General features: G+C 42.7%; 1 protein-coding gene across 6 annotated transcripts in view; it reads left to right on the top strand.

Moving 5' to 3' along the window:
- Positions 1–19,609, top strand: part of DAB1 (DAB adaptor protein 1) — a 784,414-nt gene that overhangs the window by 639,401 nt on the left and 125,404 nt on the right. For all 6 annotated transcript variants that reach the window (XM_032839738.1, XM_032839737.1, XM_032839734.1 and 3 more), the window contains 2 exons: positions 3,404–3,543; positions 12,075–12,173. In XM_032839738.1, coding sequence (XP_032695629.1) covers positions 3,404–3,543; positions 12,075–12,173 — 239 coding nt within the window. The remainder of the gene's footprint in view (positions 1–3,403; positions 3,544–12,074; positions 12,174–19,609) is intronic.

Raw genomic sequence — 19,609 nt, 5'->3', positions numbered from 1 at the left:
TGATGGGTGCAGGGCGTATTTTGGGAGTGAAGGTAATGTTACGCAGTTAGCTAGCGATGATGGCTGTACAACTCTATGAATGTACTAAAACCAGTGAATTATATTCCTCAGAAGAGGGAATCGAATGGTATGGGAATTATATCTCAGTAAAACTGTTAGAAATTCCAGTTCTGCTGTTGGTGTTGGTCATTGACATCATCTTCCATAAAATAGGGCAGGTGACAGAGTCTAACTTAAAGAGCAGCGGGGAGGACTACATGAGAGGTTGCGCGGAAAATCTTGGCACAGTGATTGGTTGAGTGAATGGTTGAGAATTGAGAGTGACAGTGTTGGTGATTTTCCTAAAGCACGTGTCCTTTCTTTTGTCCATCCTGAAGCGTAGGGTCAGTGGGGCTTTCAGCAAAAGGCTGGGGATTCATGATGACTTGGGACACATGAAGATTGACCCTTATGCTACTACCCTCACATCATATGTGTCTCTGATGTAACAGCCTTATGGCTCCGATGTCTGTTATTTATTTCTTTACTAATATAACGGAGACCTTGCTCAAGATGTGCTCATGAAAAATTACCCTTTTAATGGTGGAGCATTTAATGAGAAACCAGATTATCTACTGCGTAAGTGCCCTTCATACAAATTAGCTTGGCCCTGGGTCCTAATCTAAATTGGGCTCCCTACTTTCCTCTAAATGGCCTAATATTTTCTTATTAATCTCTGCCCTCGTTCACCTGGGCTGGCTCTGCCTCCTTATGAAGTGTCCTCCTTGGTAGAGCTCTGTGCCTTGACAAATGTTTCTTAAGGCTGTCTTTGTGTCTGACCCATGGACATTTTCTGGGACATGATGTGGAGGCTGAAAGCTTTTTGTTGCATTTCAAGTTGTCTCTCCAGTGGAGTTTTAATGCTGCCAGTGTATTAGGTATTGACAGGTCTGGGCCAGGTGAGTTTGGGTACCATATAAAGATGAGGAAGTCAGGGAGAGTGAGAAGCAATTCATCCTGGTGGTTAAGAGCACAAGCTTGAAAATATAGGACACCTGCAAACCAGAAATCTGGGCTTTGGCTCAGATAGATCTGGGTTCAGGTCACATTCAGCAATTTTGGACAAGTTACTTGGCCTCTCAGATATTCAGTTTAGATCCTCATTTATAAAACCGTGAATGACCACACATATGTCTAGGGTTATTTCTGGGGCTAAACAAGTTGGTATGGACAATGTGCTTTGAACAGACCCTAATAAATGCTTCCTATATAGAGCTTGGAGAAGCCCCACACAGTGAAAGGGATATGATTAGTGACTGAAATACTGTCCTGTGTTGAAGAGGCAGAGACGGTATCTGGGACCCATATCCTTCCCAAGAGCCAGAGCCAGCCCTAGGCCACCCCCACCCAACTTTGCATGATCATTCAGAGAGTGGTGACCTGTAGGACCACAGCTGTGGTGTTGAGCTAGATGTCTGTACAGGGTGTATCATGGCAAGTGTCTTCTTTGTTCTGTGCTTTAGTCTCTGACATCCACCCTCACAGAATCCTGAGGCTGAATTTTTACATTGATTATAGGTTCTGACTAATCATCCCTGTGTTATATCTGCTTTGTGGAATATGATTCAAAGGCTTGAATAGACCAGGAGTTAGCAAGGGTACAGTGGGATAAAGCACCAGCTGGAAATTAGGAGTCTGACTCTGCAGACATTTCTCCTTTGTGCCCTCCCTCCCTCAGCATCGTATCTTCTATGTGCTTCTTTACTGGGCTGGTAATAGTGGTGACAGCTGCCATTTTCTGAGAACTTAACCACGTGAATCCGTGCTTCGCACATACTCTCTCCTGTAAGTTACTATTCACCATAAATCTGAATGTAGATATTGTATCCATATTTGACAGATGAGGAAACCTAGGCTCAGTAGACAGTTTAGTTGGTTTTCAAGTGAGAAAGCCATGACTCGAAATGAGGATGTCCACCAAAGCTGCCGCCTTCTTACACGACTAGCGTAGCGCGTTGTGCATTTTAATTTCTGGTCACCAAAATCTCAAGCTTGTAGGGGCACAGACTTTGTCTCCTACGTCTGTTGCAGTGAGTTATAGCATCCAACACAGAGGAGACCCTCAGTGAGGGACGACTGAATAAATAAGTGAACCGCAGGTTAATGCTTTTTCAGTTGAAAAGCATTATGGAGTGTTAACTGTTGCTGCTGTTTTTCCTCTGTTTTCAGCTCCAATAAATCTCAGCCACATTATAGAAAGGCCTTAGTTTGCACATCATATAGGTAAAGGGAAGTAGGCTGAGTTCTGTCTTGTGCACTCAGCTCATTCTGCCCCATGATGGCAGGCTTGATGGAGGAGGTGTTGGAAGTTCAAGTTCGTGATGTTCTGGGACATGAGCGTCAGAAGACAAGAGTGCCCCAGGTTTTAAGAACCATGGTTGCAAAGTTTATGAAAGTTTGATGATATTAGAAATTTTAATTCCTGTGCATTCTTCTTTTTTTCTGACTGGGTGAACTTGGGGCAAGCTCCTTGAATTCTGTGACGTTCGTACTCTTTGTCTAGAAAATGGATATGGTTGAGGTTTTACAAAGAGTGGGGATCAGGTTTACAAACATCTCCCAAGAAATACTCAGCTCACAGAGACTTTACTGTCCTTATTTTATGTGGATGTATTTGAATGTCTGGTTGACACATCCTAGCAAATTACTATGTTAATAATTACCGAGAAAGGCTATTGCAGGATATGGGCTCACCATACCAAGTAGCCTCTTTCTACACACACACGAGTTAGCAGAAGAGATATTGTAAAACCATTTTTTGATAATTGTCCCTGGGTAATTACTTGATACAAAGCAATTACTCTGGAGTCTCACTATAAAACAGCCCGTGGAACTGGGTGTAGGAAGGTCTTGGACCCTGGCCAAAGTCATACGAAACGCTGGAAATGCCGAAGAGGCTCGGTGCTAATTCTACTCTAACAAGAATGTCAGACCTGAACTCTTAGTAGGTTAGGTGGTGATTATTTGTTGAGTACCTGGTGTGTATCAAGCTCTGTTTTGGGCGCTTTACATGTGTTGTCTGATTTAATTATCTGAATGCCCTGTTGGGGTTGGTTATTTTTAACTCGTTTTTGTTTGTTTGTTTGTTTGTTTGTTTTTCTTGCCTGAGAAAACAGAGGATCCGCGAAAACTAATTTTCCTCTGGACCTTAAAGGATAGAATCAGAATTTTTAAATTTAAAATTTTTTTTTTAATTTTTACATTTAAATTTAAATTTAAAAGGATAGAATCAGCCTTCTTTCCTACTCCACCCCGTGGTTTGACTTTCTTGGAAACCAGAGAAGGCAGCTCAGCACTGGGGATATTTAAAGACAATGGGACCTGCATGCCTACATGCCTGAATCCTGCTTTTCTCTGTTTTTAGGTCAGGATCGCAGTGAAGCCACTTTGATAAAGAGATTTAAAGGTGAAGGGGTCCGGTACAAGGCCAAGCTGATCGGGATTGATGAGGTTTCTGCGGCTCGGGGAGACAAGTTATGTCAAGATTCCATGATGAAACTCAAGGTGCTGTGCAAGCATTTTACTTTTATTATGGGGGAAGGGAGTGATTATGATCATTATGGTAAAACTTTTTACTTATTCATTTATTAGTAAATTACATGGTTCACTGATGAATCACTGCATGTATTCATTGAGAAGAGATTTCAATCATTACGAAAATGTTTATTGAGCACCTGCTATATGGAGGTATTTTGCTGGGGCCCAGTTTTGTAACTTCTGAGCATATCACCTTTTACTCAATGTTATCTTCATTGTGCAATACCTACAAAAAGAAAAGTAAAACTGTCAAATGTTATAGTCCCTCAGATTTTATGAATCTTCACCCCTCTGTTATTTTTTAGTACATTTTAAATATTTTACCATATGAGAAATATGGTAAAAGATGCTGTGTTAAGATAAAAGCTAATTTTATTCATTCTTATCATTCCTATTAATGTTTCCAAACACTATGTAAAAGAAAAATATTTTTTAAAGTAATATGTATGATATTGTGGGATATGGAGATATCACAGAGAGGTATCTGAAAGTAAATGCTATAAAGAAGGCCTTTTTATTGAGAAATTGAAGAAAGAAATTCTAAAAAAATTAATATACACAATAAAATTATGTTATTAAATGGCCTTTTAAAACATATGAAAAAGAGCATCGTTTGTTCCCACATTTTTTTTAAAAGATTTTATTTATTTATTTGAAAGAGAGAGGTCACAAGTAGGCAGAGAGGCAGGCAGTGAGAGAGGGGGAAGCAGGCTCACCGCTGAGCAGAGAGCCTAATGTGGGGCTCGATCCCAGGACCCTGAGACCGTGGCCTGAGCTGAAGGCAGAGGCTTAACCCACTGAGCCACCCAGGCGTCCCGTTGTTCCCACATTCTGGTCTTCATATAGGCTACATTTCTTTCTTTTAAAAAGCGATTTAAAATACTGCAAAAACAAATGAGTGAGCAGGAAGTCTATACAAAATACCTTATGCATTTAACACATATAATATAAGTATCTTCCCTATTACAGAATTCACAAAATGTTCTTTGTAAAATATTTTGAAAATACAGAAAAATATAAGGAGAAAAATGAAAATCACCCATGATACACAAAGATCGATGTTAACAATTTTATGTATAACCTATGATCTGTCTTTGTATTTTTATGTATATGATATGAATTATAAACACATGTAATATAATTGGAATTACTATTTATATAATTTTATATCCTTTTATTCTCACCTAATATTATGTTATGAGAATTTTTTTTCATATCTTCAAATAGTCCCTCAGGATACAACTTGATCAGTATATTTATTTTTTTAAGTGTAAGAAAGGAGGAACAAAAGAAAAAAAATATATGTATATATATGCAAGGCTGGCCAAGTGCTTCCAGCTACAAACCGGGACAGTATCTGTAAAACACTCTCTATGTTACCTTTTCTTTCCTATTTGCTTAGTAAATCAGAGCTATTATTTTTATTTATGCTATACAAATTGTCTCAGCAGTTTAACATGGATATCAGATGCTAAGTGTCCTTGTAGTATGGCTGTAGGAATCATCATTTAAAAAAAATCTTAATTTTCTTTTTTTTTTTTAAATTTTTAAAAGATTTTATTTATTTATTTGAGAGAGAGAGAGAGAGAGAGAGAATGAGTGAGCATGGTCTGGAGGGAGAGGGAGAGGGTATCTGAAGCAGATTCTATTCTGAGCGCAAAGCCCAAAGCAGGGCTTGATCCCATGACCGCGAGATCGTGACCTGAGTGGAAACCAGGAGTCAGCTGCTTCACTGACTGAGCTACCAAGGCACCCAAAAATATTAATCTTCAAAACAGTGTACCCATTATTTTTTTAGCTCTTATATAACCAAGCTTTGTTTTAATAGTTATGTATCTATTATAAGGTATACTAGAAAAAGGTTTTAAAGATACCCATATCATGATTTCACAGATTATCACCTTGTAAAAAGTTAATGTTTTTCCTTCCTTCCTTCCTTCCTGTCTTCCTTCCTTCCTTCCTTCCTTTCTTTTCTTTCCTTCTTTCTTTCTTTCTAATTAAGCAATGTTATGAGATTTTAGAGCACTCTACTAATGAGCTCTCTTCTGCTAAGCTCCAGTCTGATTGATAAGTAGATAACAAAGTCTGAGAGGAGAAATTCTAAAGTCCAGTCTTATGACTGATAAATACTGGGATGAAGGATGTGACCAGGATACATGCCACAGTGGGCATCCTGGAAAGAGACGGACTGCCGCCCTTGGTTTGTGGAGCAGTTGGATAACTGCATCCCTTCTTGTTCCCGCTAGCCCCCGTCCAGCCCCCGAGCAGGACCTGTGATTCATGCATGAGGTCAGACCAGAGGGCAGCCTCTCTAGCAGTGGGCACGTTGCAGAGAGAACCCAAAACACACTGAGCCCGGAGTCCTCAGCCTCCCTCCAGACTCCCATCAGAAAGAGCCACGCCTTCTCGCCCAAGGAGACCCCACTCAGGGATAGGGATGAAGGCCAGGATCTTCATTTTTGCTGAAGGTCCCTCCTTACTGAGTATGAGGCCAGGCAAATAGAGATTTGCTCCTGACAAATATTTATTAAAGGACATCAAGAAAAATCTACCAACAGCCTGGTTCTCACCCAGAGCCACAAGTAGGTCTACTGAGGAGCTGATGCTTCTTCTCTGGCCTCCTGGTAGAGAGCCACTCACCAGGCACGTGTCCCAGAGCACCCCGTCGGCCAGCTCCATTCATAGAAGCGCTGCAGTCTGAGGGGCTTGGAGGAGGAGTCTGCCTGTGCTCGCTGAAGCTTCTCTGTCTGCCTTCACAGTGACTCAAGCTAGCGGGTCCAGGACTGGTGGTGATTGCTGACTTGGAGCATGTGTGTGTGTTACCTGCCGTGAGGTGCCCCATCTGTCACCCCTCAGAACTGTGAGGTCCCCAAAGCCCTGAGAATTTGTCCTGCCATGACACACTCCTACTCCTGTCAGATGCATGGAGCTCGTGGAGGGGTTCTTGGTTCCCAGACAGTTGTGTTTCATTATTTGCAAATCGCTGAGAAGAATGTTCAGCTCCCAGTGGTTTCTCTCTTTAGGAAACAGAAACATAAATGATCGATTCTCCATTTGGCCACCTGCCCAGGAAAGAAAGAGGCAGAGAAGTACAAAATGCCTGTTAAACCTTGCAAAAGGGTGCACTTGTTCACATTAGGCCATATGAGAAATAAAAAGAAAATCTGCTTTCCTTTGCTAGACTCTTTGAGGCTGGTACCTTTTCCTGTTTAGAGAATTTTCTTCTGGATTGTAAAGATTTAAGAGGGGAAATCATATTCCAAGTATGAGTGGGCTGTTGCCTATCCTCCAGCAAAACATCATTATCATTGTATTTTAATTTAGAGTCAACATAAGCATCTTCCCATCTATCATCTCTTTTGATCTTGTGAGATAGATATTAGCCTCTCTGTTTTATAAATAAGACATCTGAGGTTCATAGAAATTAAAGGATTTGCCCCGGAACCTTCATTTAACGTGTGTTAAGCCCAGAATTTCAAACCTCAGTCTCCGGATGTCCAGTGTCTGATAAGACATAGTTTAATGCTTAATTATATTCTTTTTTGTATCTCCGTGTAATTTATCTTGGTTGCCCAATGAGATTTTAAGCCCTTACTGGTAAGTTACTGCCCAGTACCCACACATCATTGACTTACAAAGTAGTCAGCTTTCAGAGTCCTTGGGCAAAACGGTGGTGGTTGAAACTCCAGGAGGGGATGGGCTCTCCCAGAGACAATGCCTGGAGGGCTAATTTCAGAGCTCTAAATATGTTAGCTGGGGTCCTCTAAGAAGCAGAGCCTACCCTGGCTAGGTGAGATGAGGACACTTTAATGAAAGAGCCACTTAGAAAGGGTAGGTAAGGGCTGCCTGGGTGGCTCAGTGGGTTAAAGCCTCTGCCTTTGGCTCAGGTCATGATCCCAGGGTCCTGGGATCGAGCCCCACATCTGGCTCTCTGCTCTGCAGGGAGCCTGCTTCCCTTCCTCCCTCTCTCTCTGCCTGCCTCTCTGGCTACTTGTGATCTCTGTCTGTCAAATTAAAAAAAAAAAAAAGAAAGAAAGAAAGGGTAGGTAAGGTTAAGTAAGGGAACTAGGGATGGTGATGCTCTCAGGAACCTGCAACAGTAGAAAGCAGCCACCATCCTGGGAGGAAATATATTTACTGAAACCCATAGAAAGCAGGATTGAGGAGGAAGCCCACTCCCTCACCAAGCAAAAATATAGGCACTGCCAGAGCTGTAGGACAAGGAAGGAAAGGATGTGTTCAGAATACCCTGAGATCTCTCCCCAACCACCCTCTGATCTCCCGCCCATCTTGCCCTGGTGGAACCCAACTGGAATCCAGAGGGCAGGAAGCCCAGTGGACCAGGGATTGAAGTCCACAGGGGCCAGGCTCTGGGCACATAGCAGAGGAGTGGAGAATATTTAAATTCTTTTTTTTTTTTTTTTCCTTTTTAACTGGGAAAAGTGAAATTTGGGGTTAGTTTTTTCCCAAGGCTTCTATAGCTAATAACTGGGATGGTTGGAATTAGAGACCAGTTTTTTGTTGTTGGTTTTATTATTATTTTTTTTTTAGTCATAGAATGTCCTGGAATAGCACTGTAGGTTTTCAGCCATCCATGCCCGAAACCTGTTGTGTTTTCCTACCTGCTTTTCAGGATCCACTGAGATCACAGCCATCCCACTATGTACATGCACTGTGCTGGGTAGAGTTTCTCAGAGCCCTCTCCTGTGCTTCCCCTTATCTCATCCTCAGGGGACCTGTAGCTGGACAGGGCAGCCTGTTAATCCTGCCTGATGCATCTGACCCTTTGTATGTCACTTCCTTCCTGGGGATGTTTGTGTCCATCATTTCACAATCGTCTGGCACATGGCATTGCTTCATAGTATGAATGTTAGTACCCATAATAATGATAACTGTTATTCACCCAGCTCTCCTGACATGCGACACACTGTGCTAAGTGCTGTATGCGTGTAACTGTTTTCAATATCTGAACACCCTTATGAGGTAGGAAATGTGATTATTTTCATTTAAACTTCCCCTTCATTGTGGAGTCTGGGAGCCGATGGTTCCACCTGGCTGTTTGCAGAACATTTTTGACATATCTATAGTATATTGTATAGTCATTTCTTTCTTTCTTGTTTTTTTTAATCTGTGATTTTCCCAAAAAAAAGCTCTTAAACAAGGTTATAATAGAAGGAAGCCCAACATAGGGATCTGAAAGATTGCCATTTGACTTTTCTCTCCGTCTTATTAGTTCCTTGAGGTTTCAGGAGGTCACTTCAGCCCCTGGCCTTATGTTTCCATATATGTAAACTAAGGGAGATGATTTTTTACTTTCTAGGATTAGGGCATGGGCTCCGTTATATGACAGGGAAGAGAACCTGTAGCACATAAGAGTAGGTCCCGAAGAAAATGCTTGACTGTGTTTTCCAGATTTCCAGCAGTGACTTAGGTGGCTAACGTGAGGCACAGAGACCGGAAAGGCACCTACCGCCGTATCTTCTGACCACCCCACCCCCAACCCCCGCCCAGTCCAAGCTGTCTTCTGGACCTCTGCTGGTTCTGCATCCCGGCGGTGAATAATCTCGTGGAGAGATAAGACCGGGAGGCATGCCGTCTGCTGGCAAACTTGCATGGCCTTAGTGCAATTTTTCAGAGTTTGACTCGGGGTCCTGTCTCACAGGAGAAACATGCTTGATCAAATTAGAGTTTTATTTCCCCAAAGATAGCCCTGCACGGATAGTCCTTCCCTCTTACATTTGTCATGGAAAGCCACCCCCAGCCGCCCTAAGCAGAGATGCTCCTGGAATGTATGCGTGGGCTCTTTCCATTCTGTCCGTCCCCTTTTGTGTACAGCTGCATTCTGCTATTCAGGGAGCAGAGGACTGTGAGGACTGTTTCTGGGACGGAGACATTGGAGCAGCTCTCCTTGATTGGAGGTGCCGCCCTCTCCCCACCAAGGACTGTGATGTTCTCTCCTAAGAGGAGTTAAACAAGAAGGAAGGACTCCTGGCTCCTTTGACACTGTCCCTCCAGTCCTTCCCTTTACAACGGAGCTACTTGTTGTTCTCTTTCTGTGTTACGTCTGGAGATCAGAAGCTGGAGGTCCAGCTACAGATAGGTAGCTGCATCAGGTGTTTGATTCCAAATCCAGCCGAGAACCCAGCATTCAAGGTGAAGATTTCCAGAGTTCAAAGTGCAGCGGGCCCACTCCCTGAGGCAGGGAGAGTCACTTCCCCTTTCCCATGTCAGCTTGAGGCTGCGCTCCATTCTCAATACTGGGCACGTAGGATGGATAAAACAGAGTTCCAGGCACAAATGAGCTTTTGTTCTACTGGGCAAAGGCAGACAGTCACCAGATGAACCAATAAGTATGTCAGATGACAGTAAGGACCTGTGAGGAAAAGGGAACCAAGGAGGTGCAAAAGGGGGCGGGGTTCGGAGACTGTGTCCCCAGAAAGATAGTTTTAGAAATAAGAATTACGCCCTGGGGCTGCAAAAACCTATTTTGGCCATTCTCCCCTTGTTCCTTAGAATCTCCCCTCAGTGAATTCACGGGAAAGCAAGCTGTACATTGAGGACTATAGAAACTTCCGGTTAAACAGAACAGTTACAGAGACAGAGGACTTAGCTTTGGGGGGGGTGAGTCACTCTCTTCAATTATTGAGAGGACAGGCAGTGCCGGAGGGTTCTCTGGTCACTGAGCGACAGTCCTGAGGGACCTAAAGAGCAACGCTGGGGAGAGTTACCTGGAGAGGTTTTTGGCTTGCTGGAAAGAAGCCACCACTGGAAGGATTAGGTGCCCCCTACAGCGGAAGTCTGCAGAGCTGAGTTGTAGGCTTAGCTCTCCGCCAGCCCCCTATGCCGCCTCAGCACAGCGGACCCCCGCCTCACAGACATCACTTTCCTCACTTGTCAGCAGGAAATGTGGAAGACTTTCTCTAGCCCTGACATTCTGTATGTCTGCAAGGATGTAAGTGGCACTCAAGAATGAATGGGTGACTCGGGAGGGAGTGGATTTCCTGCTAGTAGGTCCCCAGACAGGAACCAGAGCACAGATTTTTAGGGACAGTCGTTCATTTACTAGAAGAAGTTAACTTTTGTGACATCCCTGTAGTGTTGCAGGCACCATACTGGGTACTTGATATAAGTTTTCATTTAATTCTCTCCCACATGCAAGGATAGTGTTTACACTTGAGGAAGTGGCCGTGAGAATTAAGTTACTTGCCCAAGATCACGGAGAGCCAGGAGCATAAAACCAGCCGTTGGGATTGCACAGAGCATTTCTGGTACCCACAATGAGGATAACCAAACAGCCTCAAAGGGGGTGCCCCGTCCCTCTGCCTTCTGGTCATCCCTCTTCTGAATACCATTGCTTCTCTGACACTGGAGTCGTGAACATGCTCTTCTTATGTGAGCACAGATGACTTTTATCTCCCAGAAACATGACGTCATGCTGATTTTCAACTTTTCTACTCCTAGAATCCCAGAACTATAACCGCTGATAATTGGACTTGATCTTGCACTCAGGGCAGTCTGATAGCAATGATGGGGTTAGAAGCTCCAGAACACTTAATGCAGATCTCTGTCCTCACCCTCTGAGTGACACCCTCATAGGAAGCCCGTGCTTCCCTGTCACTGGCCACCACAAAAGCTAGTTTAAAAAGCAAGTGTCTTCGCCCTTAACTTACATCATATCAACTGTGGGAGATCTCTGGATAGCACATGCATCCTGCAAGAATGACAGAGTGCCTCTTCCCTCCAGGGACTGTCCTGGGCACCCGGGATAGAGCAGTGAGCAGAGCGACACCCCTGCCATTTGTGATGTTTGCCTTCTAACTGACTCGGATACGTAGCTTTGGTTTATAAAAAGTTTGGGCAAGTGGGGAGACAGGGGCATTGATCAATGGGATGTGTTTGCTAGGTACCTTCCTTCTGAAAAGGATAAAGGAAAACAAAACTTGTGTGGGTAGAAAACTGCAAACCATAAGCATGTAACTCTGGTGATCGTATTTTTTCCAGACAAAAGGATACATACAGTCTGGCCGTGGTTTTTATTTTCTTTCTACTCTCTAAAACTGTCTCCAGAAGTAAAGATAAAATCACATTTAGGAACATATTCTGTGACTCCTCTTTATTTAATAGGTTGAAACCATATACAGTATGAAGGCCAGCAACATATTATTAATAAGAGGATCATATTGTATTTATCTTAGGGTCTTGGATTCTGAGCCGATATCTAGGCATAAAGGAGGCGTTCTGTAAATCTTAGGTAGTCCTGTGAATCAGTGTTCAGGTGTCTGTTGATACAGTGTTAGATATAATGTTAGGGTACCAGTTACCCTAAAATATCAAGAAGAGGCCAGCACGCCGGGGAGGGAAGCATGGAAGGGGCGAATGTGAGAGAGAGCATTGTGAGTGATTGGTGGTATTGGTGGGTGGTATCTGACTGCCACCAGGACTGGAGGGAATCTTCAAATGTACACTCTCAAGTAAAAACCATGTCCTTCTTTCAACAGGGCGTTGTTGCTGGCGCGCGTTCCAAAGGAGAACACAAACAGAAAATCTTTTTAACCATCTCCTTTGGAGGTATCAAAATCTTTGACGAGAAGACAGGGGTAAGTAAAAGAATCACATGGCATTATGAAATTGAATCCATTGACAGATGTGCCCTTAAAAGCCTCTCCTCTCCGGGCAGGAATATCAAACAAGCATAAAAACACATAAAGCGACTGACAAACTTGATCAACTGTGATCGTCCATCAAAGGGAGGCTCTTCCCTGACTTGGCCACAGTGTTTCTAACGGTGTGATTTGTGATAAAAGTGTCACACAGGCCGGGAATCTAACGGGAGACTGATGAGCTTTGAAGCGCGGTGGGTGATGTGACAGCTGAAGTTCAATTTCTTTGTGTGTTGGCAACTTTAATGACATGCATCCTAGAGGGAGACGCATGAATGTCTTTTGACTTGGTCAGAGCCTCTAGAGTCTCCTGAGTTTAGCCTGTGCCACCTTGCAATTGCTGTAATCGCAAAGAATGGAGTTTTCAATCTTGGGAAAATCTGTCACCGCATGACCAGGAAATGTCAGGGCTGATGTGTTTGTTGAACCTGCCAAGGAAGTGGTTTGTGTTTTTATCAACCCCCCAGCAGCAATTAGCTTGCACACTCATCCCCAGGGCTGCCCTGACTTTGGTGGTGTCCTGTTCACTGACGATAAGGGAGAAACAGAAAAATGTTCTACGCTTTGTTTGGTCCAGAGAGCAAGAGTCAGATGGACGTGGTTTTTTTCCTTTTATTCCTTCCATGTTTTACAGCTTATAAAATACTTTACATATATCACCTCCCTTGTACTTCCCAAGTTAATTTTCAAATGCTGTAGGCGCCACCAGACTCAACCGGCAAAGTTACTCAACCTTAGTCATTTTGCATTATATTTTCTCCCCTTTATTCTGACTCCTATTGGGATCCCATATGGGTAGGAGGATGATAATTTAACGGTAAAAATGGGTTTTGAAGAGAAGTTATTTTTGAATAATTAGTAATAGGATAGATATTTGTCTGCCCAGATTCATAGCAGCATTATTCACAGCAACCAAAAGGTAGAAACCATCATTGGATGAGTGGATACAGAAAATGTGGTGCCTGCCTGCAATGGAATATGAGTCCACAGAAAAAGGAAGAAAGTTCTCACCCATGCTATTACATGAAGGAAACTTGAAGACATGCAAAGTGAAACAAGCCAGTTATAAAAAGGCAAATTCTGTAGGATTCCACTTCTGTGACATATCTAGAGACATGAAATTCAGAGAGACAAAAGTGGAATGGTGGTGGTGAGGGCCTGCGGCAGGGGTTGGGGGGGCATGTGATGAAGAGGTAGTGTTTAGTGAGTATAGAGTTACCATTTGGGAAGAAGAAAATGGTGCTTGTGATGGATTGGGGGAGGCTCACTGTACAACACTGTCCATGCCCTTTATATCCCTGAACTCTATGCCAAGAAATACTTAGAATGGTAAATTTTTAGTTATGTGAAGTTTACCATTATAAAAAAGCTCGTGGTGATAACTCCCCTTCATGGGGTACCTACTGTGTACTAATGTGCATATCAGTCATGTTACATACATGATTCAGTTTTGCCCTCACAGCAGTCTTATGGGAAAAACAATAGCAACAATTAATTCATCAAGCACATAATATGTGCCAGGCATTATTGTGAAACCTTTGTAAATACCAATTCTGTTAACCCTCACGACAGCCCTGTGAGGTAGATGGTGGTACCCTCTCAAGTTTATAGCTGGAGATACTGAGGAGAGAAATGTAATCCTAATTTATTGAAAGTAAGTGGTGGTTGGAGACAGGATTAGAATCCAGGTTAGTCTGACTCGTGAGTCTTCTCACTCAGCCTTGATGCCTGTTATCTCTCAGGATAAGTGACCTTGCCAAGGTTATCGAGCAAGTAGGAGGCAGAACTGGGATTTTGCCTCCGTTAGCCCAAATCATTGTCAGGGCAGCTGAGCTCTCTATGGTCAAGAGAGGTGGGCCTACCTGGGGATGCTTTGGGAGAAGGGAGTTTAGAATGAGGGCACGAGCACCAGGAATAAAGGAGCTTGAACACCACAAGAAATAAGAGCCTAAAAAAAAAAAAGAAAGAAAGGAGAGCCTAATGAAAGCCTCCCCTGCCTTAATAAAAGGACCGTTTCTGAAACCAGGAAAGTTTTTCCTTCTCTTGGGGAGACTACAATTTGGAGACCTGCGTTCGGTCTCGAACCTCACACTCGAGAAAGGACACAGGCAAATCAAAGAGTGTCCTGATGAGGGGGGCCAAGACCACTGGAGGACTAGAAACTATGTTGAACCCAGACTTCTTAGCACAGGTGTAGCCTCCTGAGCTGCACACAGGAGGCAGAGAGGTGTGGGCTTGTAGAAACTGGTAGGATGTCATTGGTTCCCTTAACATCTTAATTGGAGGGAGACCAGTAATGTGGATCGAGCCTAACCGAGAGATTTATATGCCCAAATACTATGTCATCGTCTCTCTGGTCTACCTGCCACCATGACAGCTGACATAACCAAAGGAGTAGGAGTGAGGTGGCGTGTCAGATACTTTATCCTGTCCAGGGGCCATGTTTTTGGGCACTGCTGTTCCATTATGTAACCCACCGTCAGATAAGCTGTGTCCAGGGGATCGTTAAAATCCCCATCATCGAATTATAACTCATGAGGGGAGGTGGTTTATATTAACTGAGATCTAAATCCTCAGTCAAGGGTAGCTAACCTGGCCCCAAAGAAAGATACCACCAAACTCTCTCATGCTATTTTTGATTCTTCAGTTGGACACAAAAGAGAACAACAGTAAAATCATTATTTTAGCTCAAAGCATTTGACTTTGGGGCGGGGGGAGAGTCTGATCCCTGGTGGAAAATCAGAGAGAAGGCAGAGTTAGAGGTTTTCTGTTTGGCTTCACTGTAGTTCTTTTTGATTCACATTAGGCCCTGGTAGCATCTGGCTTCTGCAACCTGAGCTTGTTAATATGTCTCGACACAAGTCTAGGGAAAGCTAGTAGAAGGGGTTGAATGTGTAAAAGCCTGAAGCAGAGACAGCAGAAGGCAGGACACCCCCTATTAATAGCGTTCATCTCTCCCAAGAGTTGTGTGGTAGCAGAAGGAGCTGACTTGTTCTGCATGACCCAACAGATAGTACCAAGATCGTGTGATACAAGTTTCTTTGAAGCAGTACGGGTTTATGAGGAGGAGGAATTTTCTACCAGTTAGGTGGACCACTTTCTGTGCTAGCGAGTTCCCCATCACTTAGGAGTGTCCAAGCAGCAACCACATGATGGAAAAATTCTGGAAGGGAGTCAAGTAGAGGATGAAGTATTGAGCAAAGTCACATCGAAGTTGAATCCTGAGACTAGATTTAAAAAATCTGTTTCTTCCTTAAAGTCATCCCTGTTGATGTGATTTAACTTCAGACAGATGGGGGTTTTCAGCCTCCACTGGAGTTTATGAGCAGCAACAGTTTACTAAACCTTTGTTGTCGCCCAGCAGGGGACCAGCTGAATTGTGCAGGATAAGAGTTTAAGTGAAGTATTTTGTCCTACATATCAAGGAAATGGAAAGCTGGGTTTTTGTCATTTGGAATGACAAATTTTAGTTGTTTATCATATCTCAAGTACTCTGAAGCTTGACTGTGTTTTTTTTTTTTTTCAAACCAAAAAAAGAAACATTTGCAGAACGTGACAATAGCTAGAATTTTAAAATCCAAAAGCTGTCAAAAATCTTTTGATCCCAATTAAAGAGACCCTTTGCAGCAATTTACACCTTGTCTGGAATTTCAAAGGGTTCTTGATCCCAATCCTTACATGAGTAAATTCTGTTTTATTATTAGCATATTGCAGGGAATAAATCAATATTGAAAAGCTGTTCATATTTTCAGATAGCTGGATATTGATAATGTGTCCGAGGAATCAGTGCGAATGCAGAAAATGTCATATACAAACTCATTGTTACTGGTGATAGTAGGAGCTGTAGCAAATCAGGAGTGGATGTGATTTCATATCAATGTCACTAGGGCCTCAAATCAGACAGGAGTGAAGTCATCTTCCTTGTGCAGATAAAGAAACAGATTTGGGGAGCATCTCTCTCTAACTTGGCTGTAGACTCAGAACAAACCTTCAATTTCAAATCTTCTGTCTTTCCGGGGAAACTCATTGACTTCTCTCTTGATGTACAGTTTTATTCCATAGAATTGTTATAGTTTTTTGCCTTTGAAAAAATCGTAAATATTGCAGGACCCTGACAATAAGTCTGTTTCTTAAGACAGAGGGCAGTAGTCTGCATCTTTTCAAGATGATGTAATATCTTGTTGCCATAATCACATGTAAATACTGCTTGCTCATTTGGTTTCGCCAGCCTTGATTTGGTACTGCTATATGTACCCTCTGAAGTACGTTACAATTCTGGGAAGTAGGTGCTATTGTTATCATCATTTCATAGCTGAGAAAACTGAAATCCAAATTAAGTCCCACAGTAAATTAAGTAGTCAGAGCTGAGCGTCAACCCCAGGCAGTCTGGTCCAGAAGCCCTGATGCTGGTCAGATAGCGCTCATATAACATACCTGCTTTAGTCTGTTTGGATGCTCTCATAAAAATACCATTGAGGATTCAGCTTATAAATAACAAACACTTCTTTCCAACAGTCCTGGAGCTGGGGAGTCAGATATCATGGCCCCAGCAAATTCGTTTGTCTGGAGGGGAGAGCCCACTTCTTTAGAGTAGGTGCCTTCTTGCTGCATGTCCTCACATGGTGGAAGGGGTCAGGATGCTTTCTAGAACCTCTATTATCCCAACACTAATCCCATTCAAAAAGGGCTCCACTCTTGTGACCTCATTACCTCCCCAAGGCCCCACCTCCTAATGCCATCCCCTTGAGGGCTAGAATTTCAACATGTGAATTTGGAGGGGGGGGAAGACAAACATTCAGACCTTAGGAATGCCAAATTTTATAAATGATGTGCTTTTATATATACTAGAGCAGACTCAGTATTCTCTCTGTTTTATTGTCACCATTACTGATTTTCATGCCGATGACCTTTCCTGAGGGAAGGTACAAGGAGTGGAGTTAGCACTGGAACTGTATTGCGGCTGGAATTTGGCCATGTAACCGGTATGTGGTTGGGCAAGAACAGATCGGATGCCCCTTCTATGCCACGTGATGCCCCGTTTCCCTGGAGATTCAAAGAGGAATGAGACGTGGTGCTTGCCCCTGAGCTGTTCACAGTCTGGTTTCACCAAACTCACAAAACGAACTGACAGTTGCTAAGATCCAGGTGTGAATGGAGTTGTTAGGATTCAGGGGATCAAGACCAAGCTTTGCCTAGTATATTCAGGAATTTTCCACAGAAAAGGGCACACTGACATGGCAGTGGAGGAGTGAGCTAGAGAGGAACAGAAGAGTGAGTCAGGGAAGAAAAAACACTATTTCCAAATGCACGGAGGTTTTAAAGAGAAAGATCTGTGTGTTCATTCTTCTCTGCAGAAAGTATTTCTTGAGCACTTCTGTGAACACACCGATGAGCAAGGCTGTATCTTCTTGTTTGTCACTGTTGTCTATCTAGTTAGCACAATGACTTCCACATAGTAGGTGCTCAGTAACGCTGCACAAAAAAATAAATTGACTTAGTGATTAAGAATCAGCAAATGTATGCAGAATTACTAGGGCGTAGCAGGGGAGAGGTGCAGAGCGACCCAGGATTGAACGTTATCTCTCATCGTAGAGGGCTAATGATGTTTTAAATGCAATGGTTGCCCGTAAATTTCAGGGCTAATTTAATAATGTTCTCTTCAGTGAAAACCAGATGTCCCTTTTCTTGTATCCCATCAAAAACAGGACTGTGCTTCCTTCAGTTTGAACTGGATGTTTTGAGTGGGGCTTGAGGAGAGCAGTTCAGGAAGAGGAAGGAAAGTGGGCCTGGGGAGGGGAGACAGGGAAGAAGATGAAGGGGCCGTAGAGCAGTGTGCTGGACCTGGGAGTCTCTGGGGCATCCCCGTCACGCTGGGAACCACTGAAACACAACACACAGTTCTCCCAAGACTACTTATGAGCTAGCCTGTAAGCAGGACAGTGTGGTTTCCAGTGTGTTCTTGTGTGTCCTGACTCACTGGCCACCCAGCAGTTCTAGAGGGTTTTACTGTTGCCTTTTACAGATGAGTCTACTAAAGGTACAGGGGGCATGAGTGGCTTGCCCAAGGCTATTATGTGTAGCAATTATGTGTAGGAATGGAATTCAAGTTCACATTTTATAGCGCCCAAGCTTGATTCTCTACTTCATTGGTTCTTTCCTTGTACTGGGTGTTTTGGAACTTTATATCGGCAATATGTGGTTACAGCTTTTGGGGGAAAGGGTCCTAATGCACCTATTCATTTATTAGGGACCAAGGATGCTAGACATGCTACGGAGTATAGGGTGTTTCCTGTGCTATACAACTGTCACATGTCTCACTAGACATTCGTGTAGATTAACAAACCTCTTTATAATGAACTGAATCTAAAACCTAACTCTGCAAAGTATATACAAGCAAAGTATATCCATAATACTGAATTTTTAAGAAATGCAACTGAACTACAAGAGGGGAGTACTTGGTTTTGTCAGACCCCCATTAAGAGCTGTTCATCATTTTGGAAATCCATACCACATGATACTCTTTAGGTTTGAGTTACCAGCATGGCGCTGGTTTGCCAGTTTCATGGTACCTGTCATGTTCGGTGTAACTTGACTCATTTGACCCTTCCTTAAAAATGTCAGATGATTGTACCCCTGGGGGAAAAAAAAATATATGTTTATAAAAAATAAAATTTAAAAAAAAAAAGTCAGATGATGCAGGAAAGAGCATCCGCAGTATTGAACTGAATGTTTCTTAAACCCAAATATATTCATTATAAGAAAATGTAAACATGTAACAGTGTCCTTATATTCTTCTGTTGTAGTCGTAACTAAGCATCTATATGTAGACATTCACATTTTTTTTTTGTCCGAAATCATCCGTTATTTCTTTATGTTATAATTAGGACATTTTGATGTGCTTGAACTTTATGTTTGTGGGTAGATTATATGATCATTTGCAGGCAATAAGGGAAGATTTACAAAATATCTGCTATAAAAAGAAGGTGTTTGACTAGAAAAGGTTAAGAGTACCTGTTTAGATCAGGCCACAATTTTCATTAGTTCATTCATTCATTCATTCACTCGTTCATTCATTCTACAAATGCTTTTTAAGTGAAAGGGGCATTCTAGTTGGTGGATAGGGATGAATCAGCCTAAAACCGTGCCTTTGTTGAACTTCTGGTGTTGGAGGTAAGACATATATAAATAACTAAAAACTCAAGGCAAGAATAATTAATATAGTAAGAGAAAGATGAAAATTATGAGAGTTTAAAAAAAATTATTTCTTCTATCTGAAAAAATATGGAATGATTTAGGAAGAAAGAGCTAAACCTTGAAAAATGGACAAGATGTGAAGTTGGGGGTATTGGAAGACCAGTGTCCAGGCAAAGGGA

Source organism: Lontra canadensis, unplaced genomic scaffold, assembly GCF_010015895.1.
Source record: "Lontra canadensis isolate GAN:19392208 unplaced genomic scaffold, GSC_riverotter_1.0 scaffold109, whole genome shotgun sequence".
NCBI classification, from domain to species: domain Eukaryota; kingdom Metazoa; phylum Chordata; class Mammalia; order Carnivora; family Mustelidae; genus Lontra; species Lontra canadensis.
This window is presented reverse-complemented; position numbering and strand designations above follow the sequence as displayed.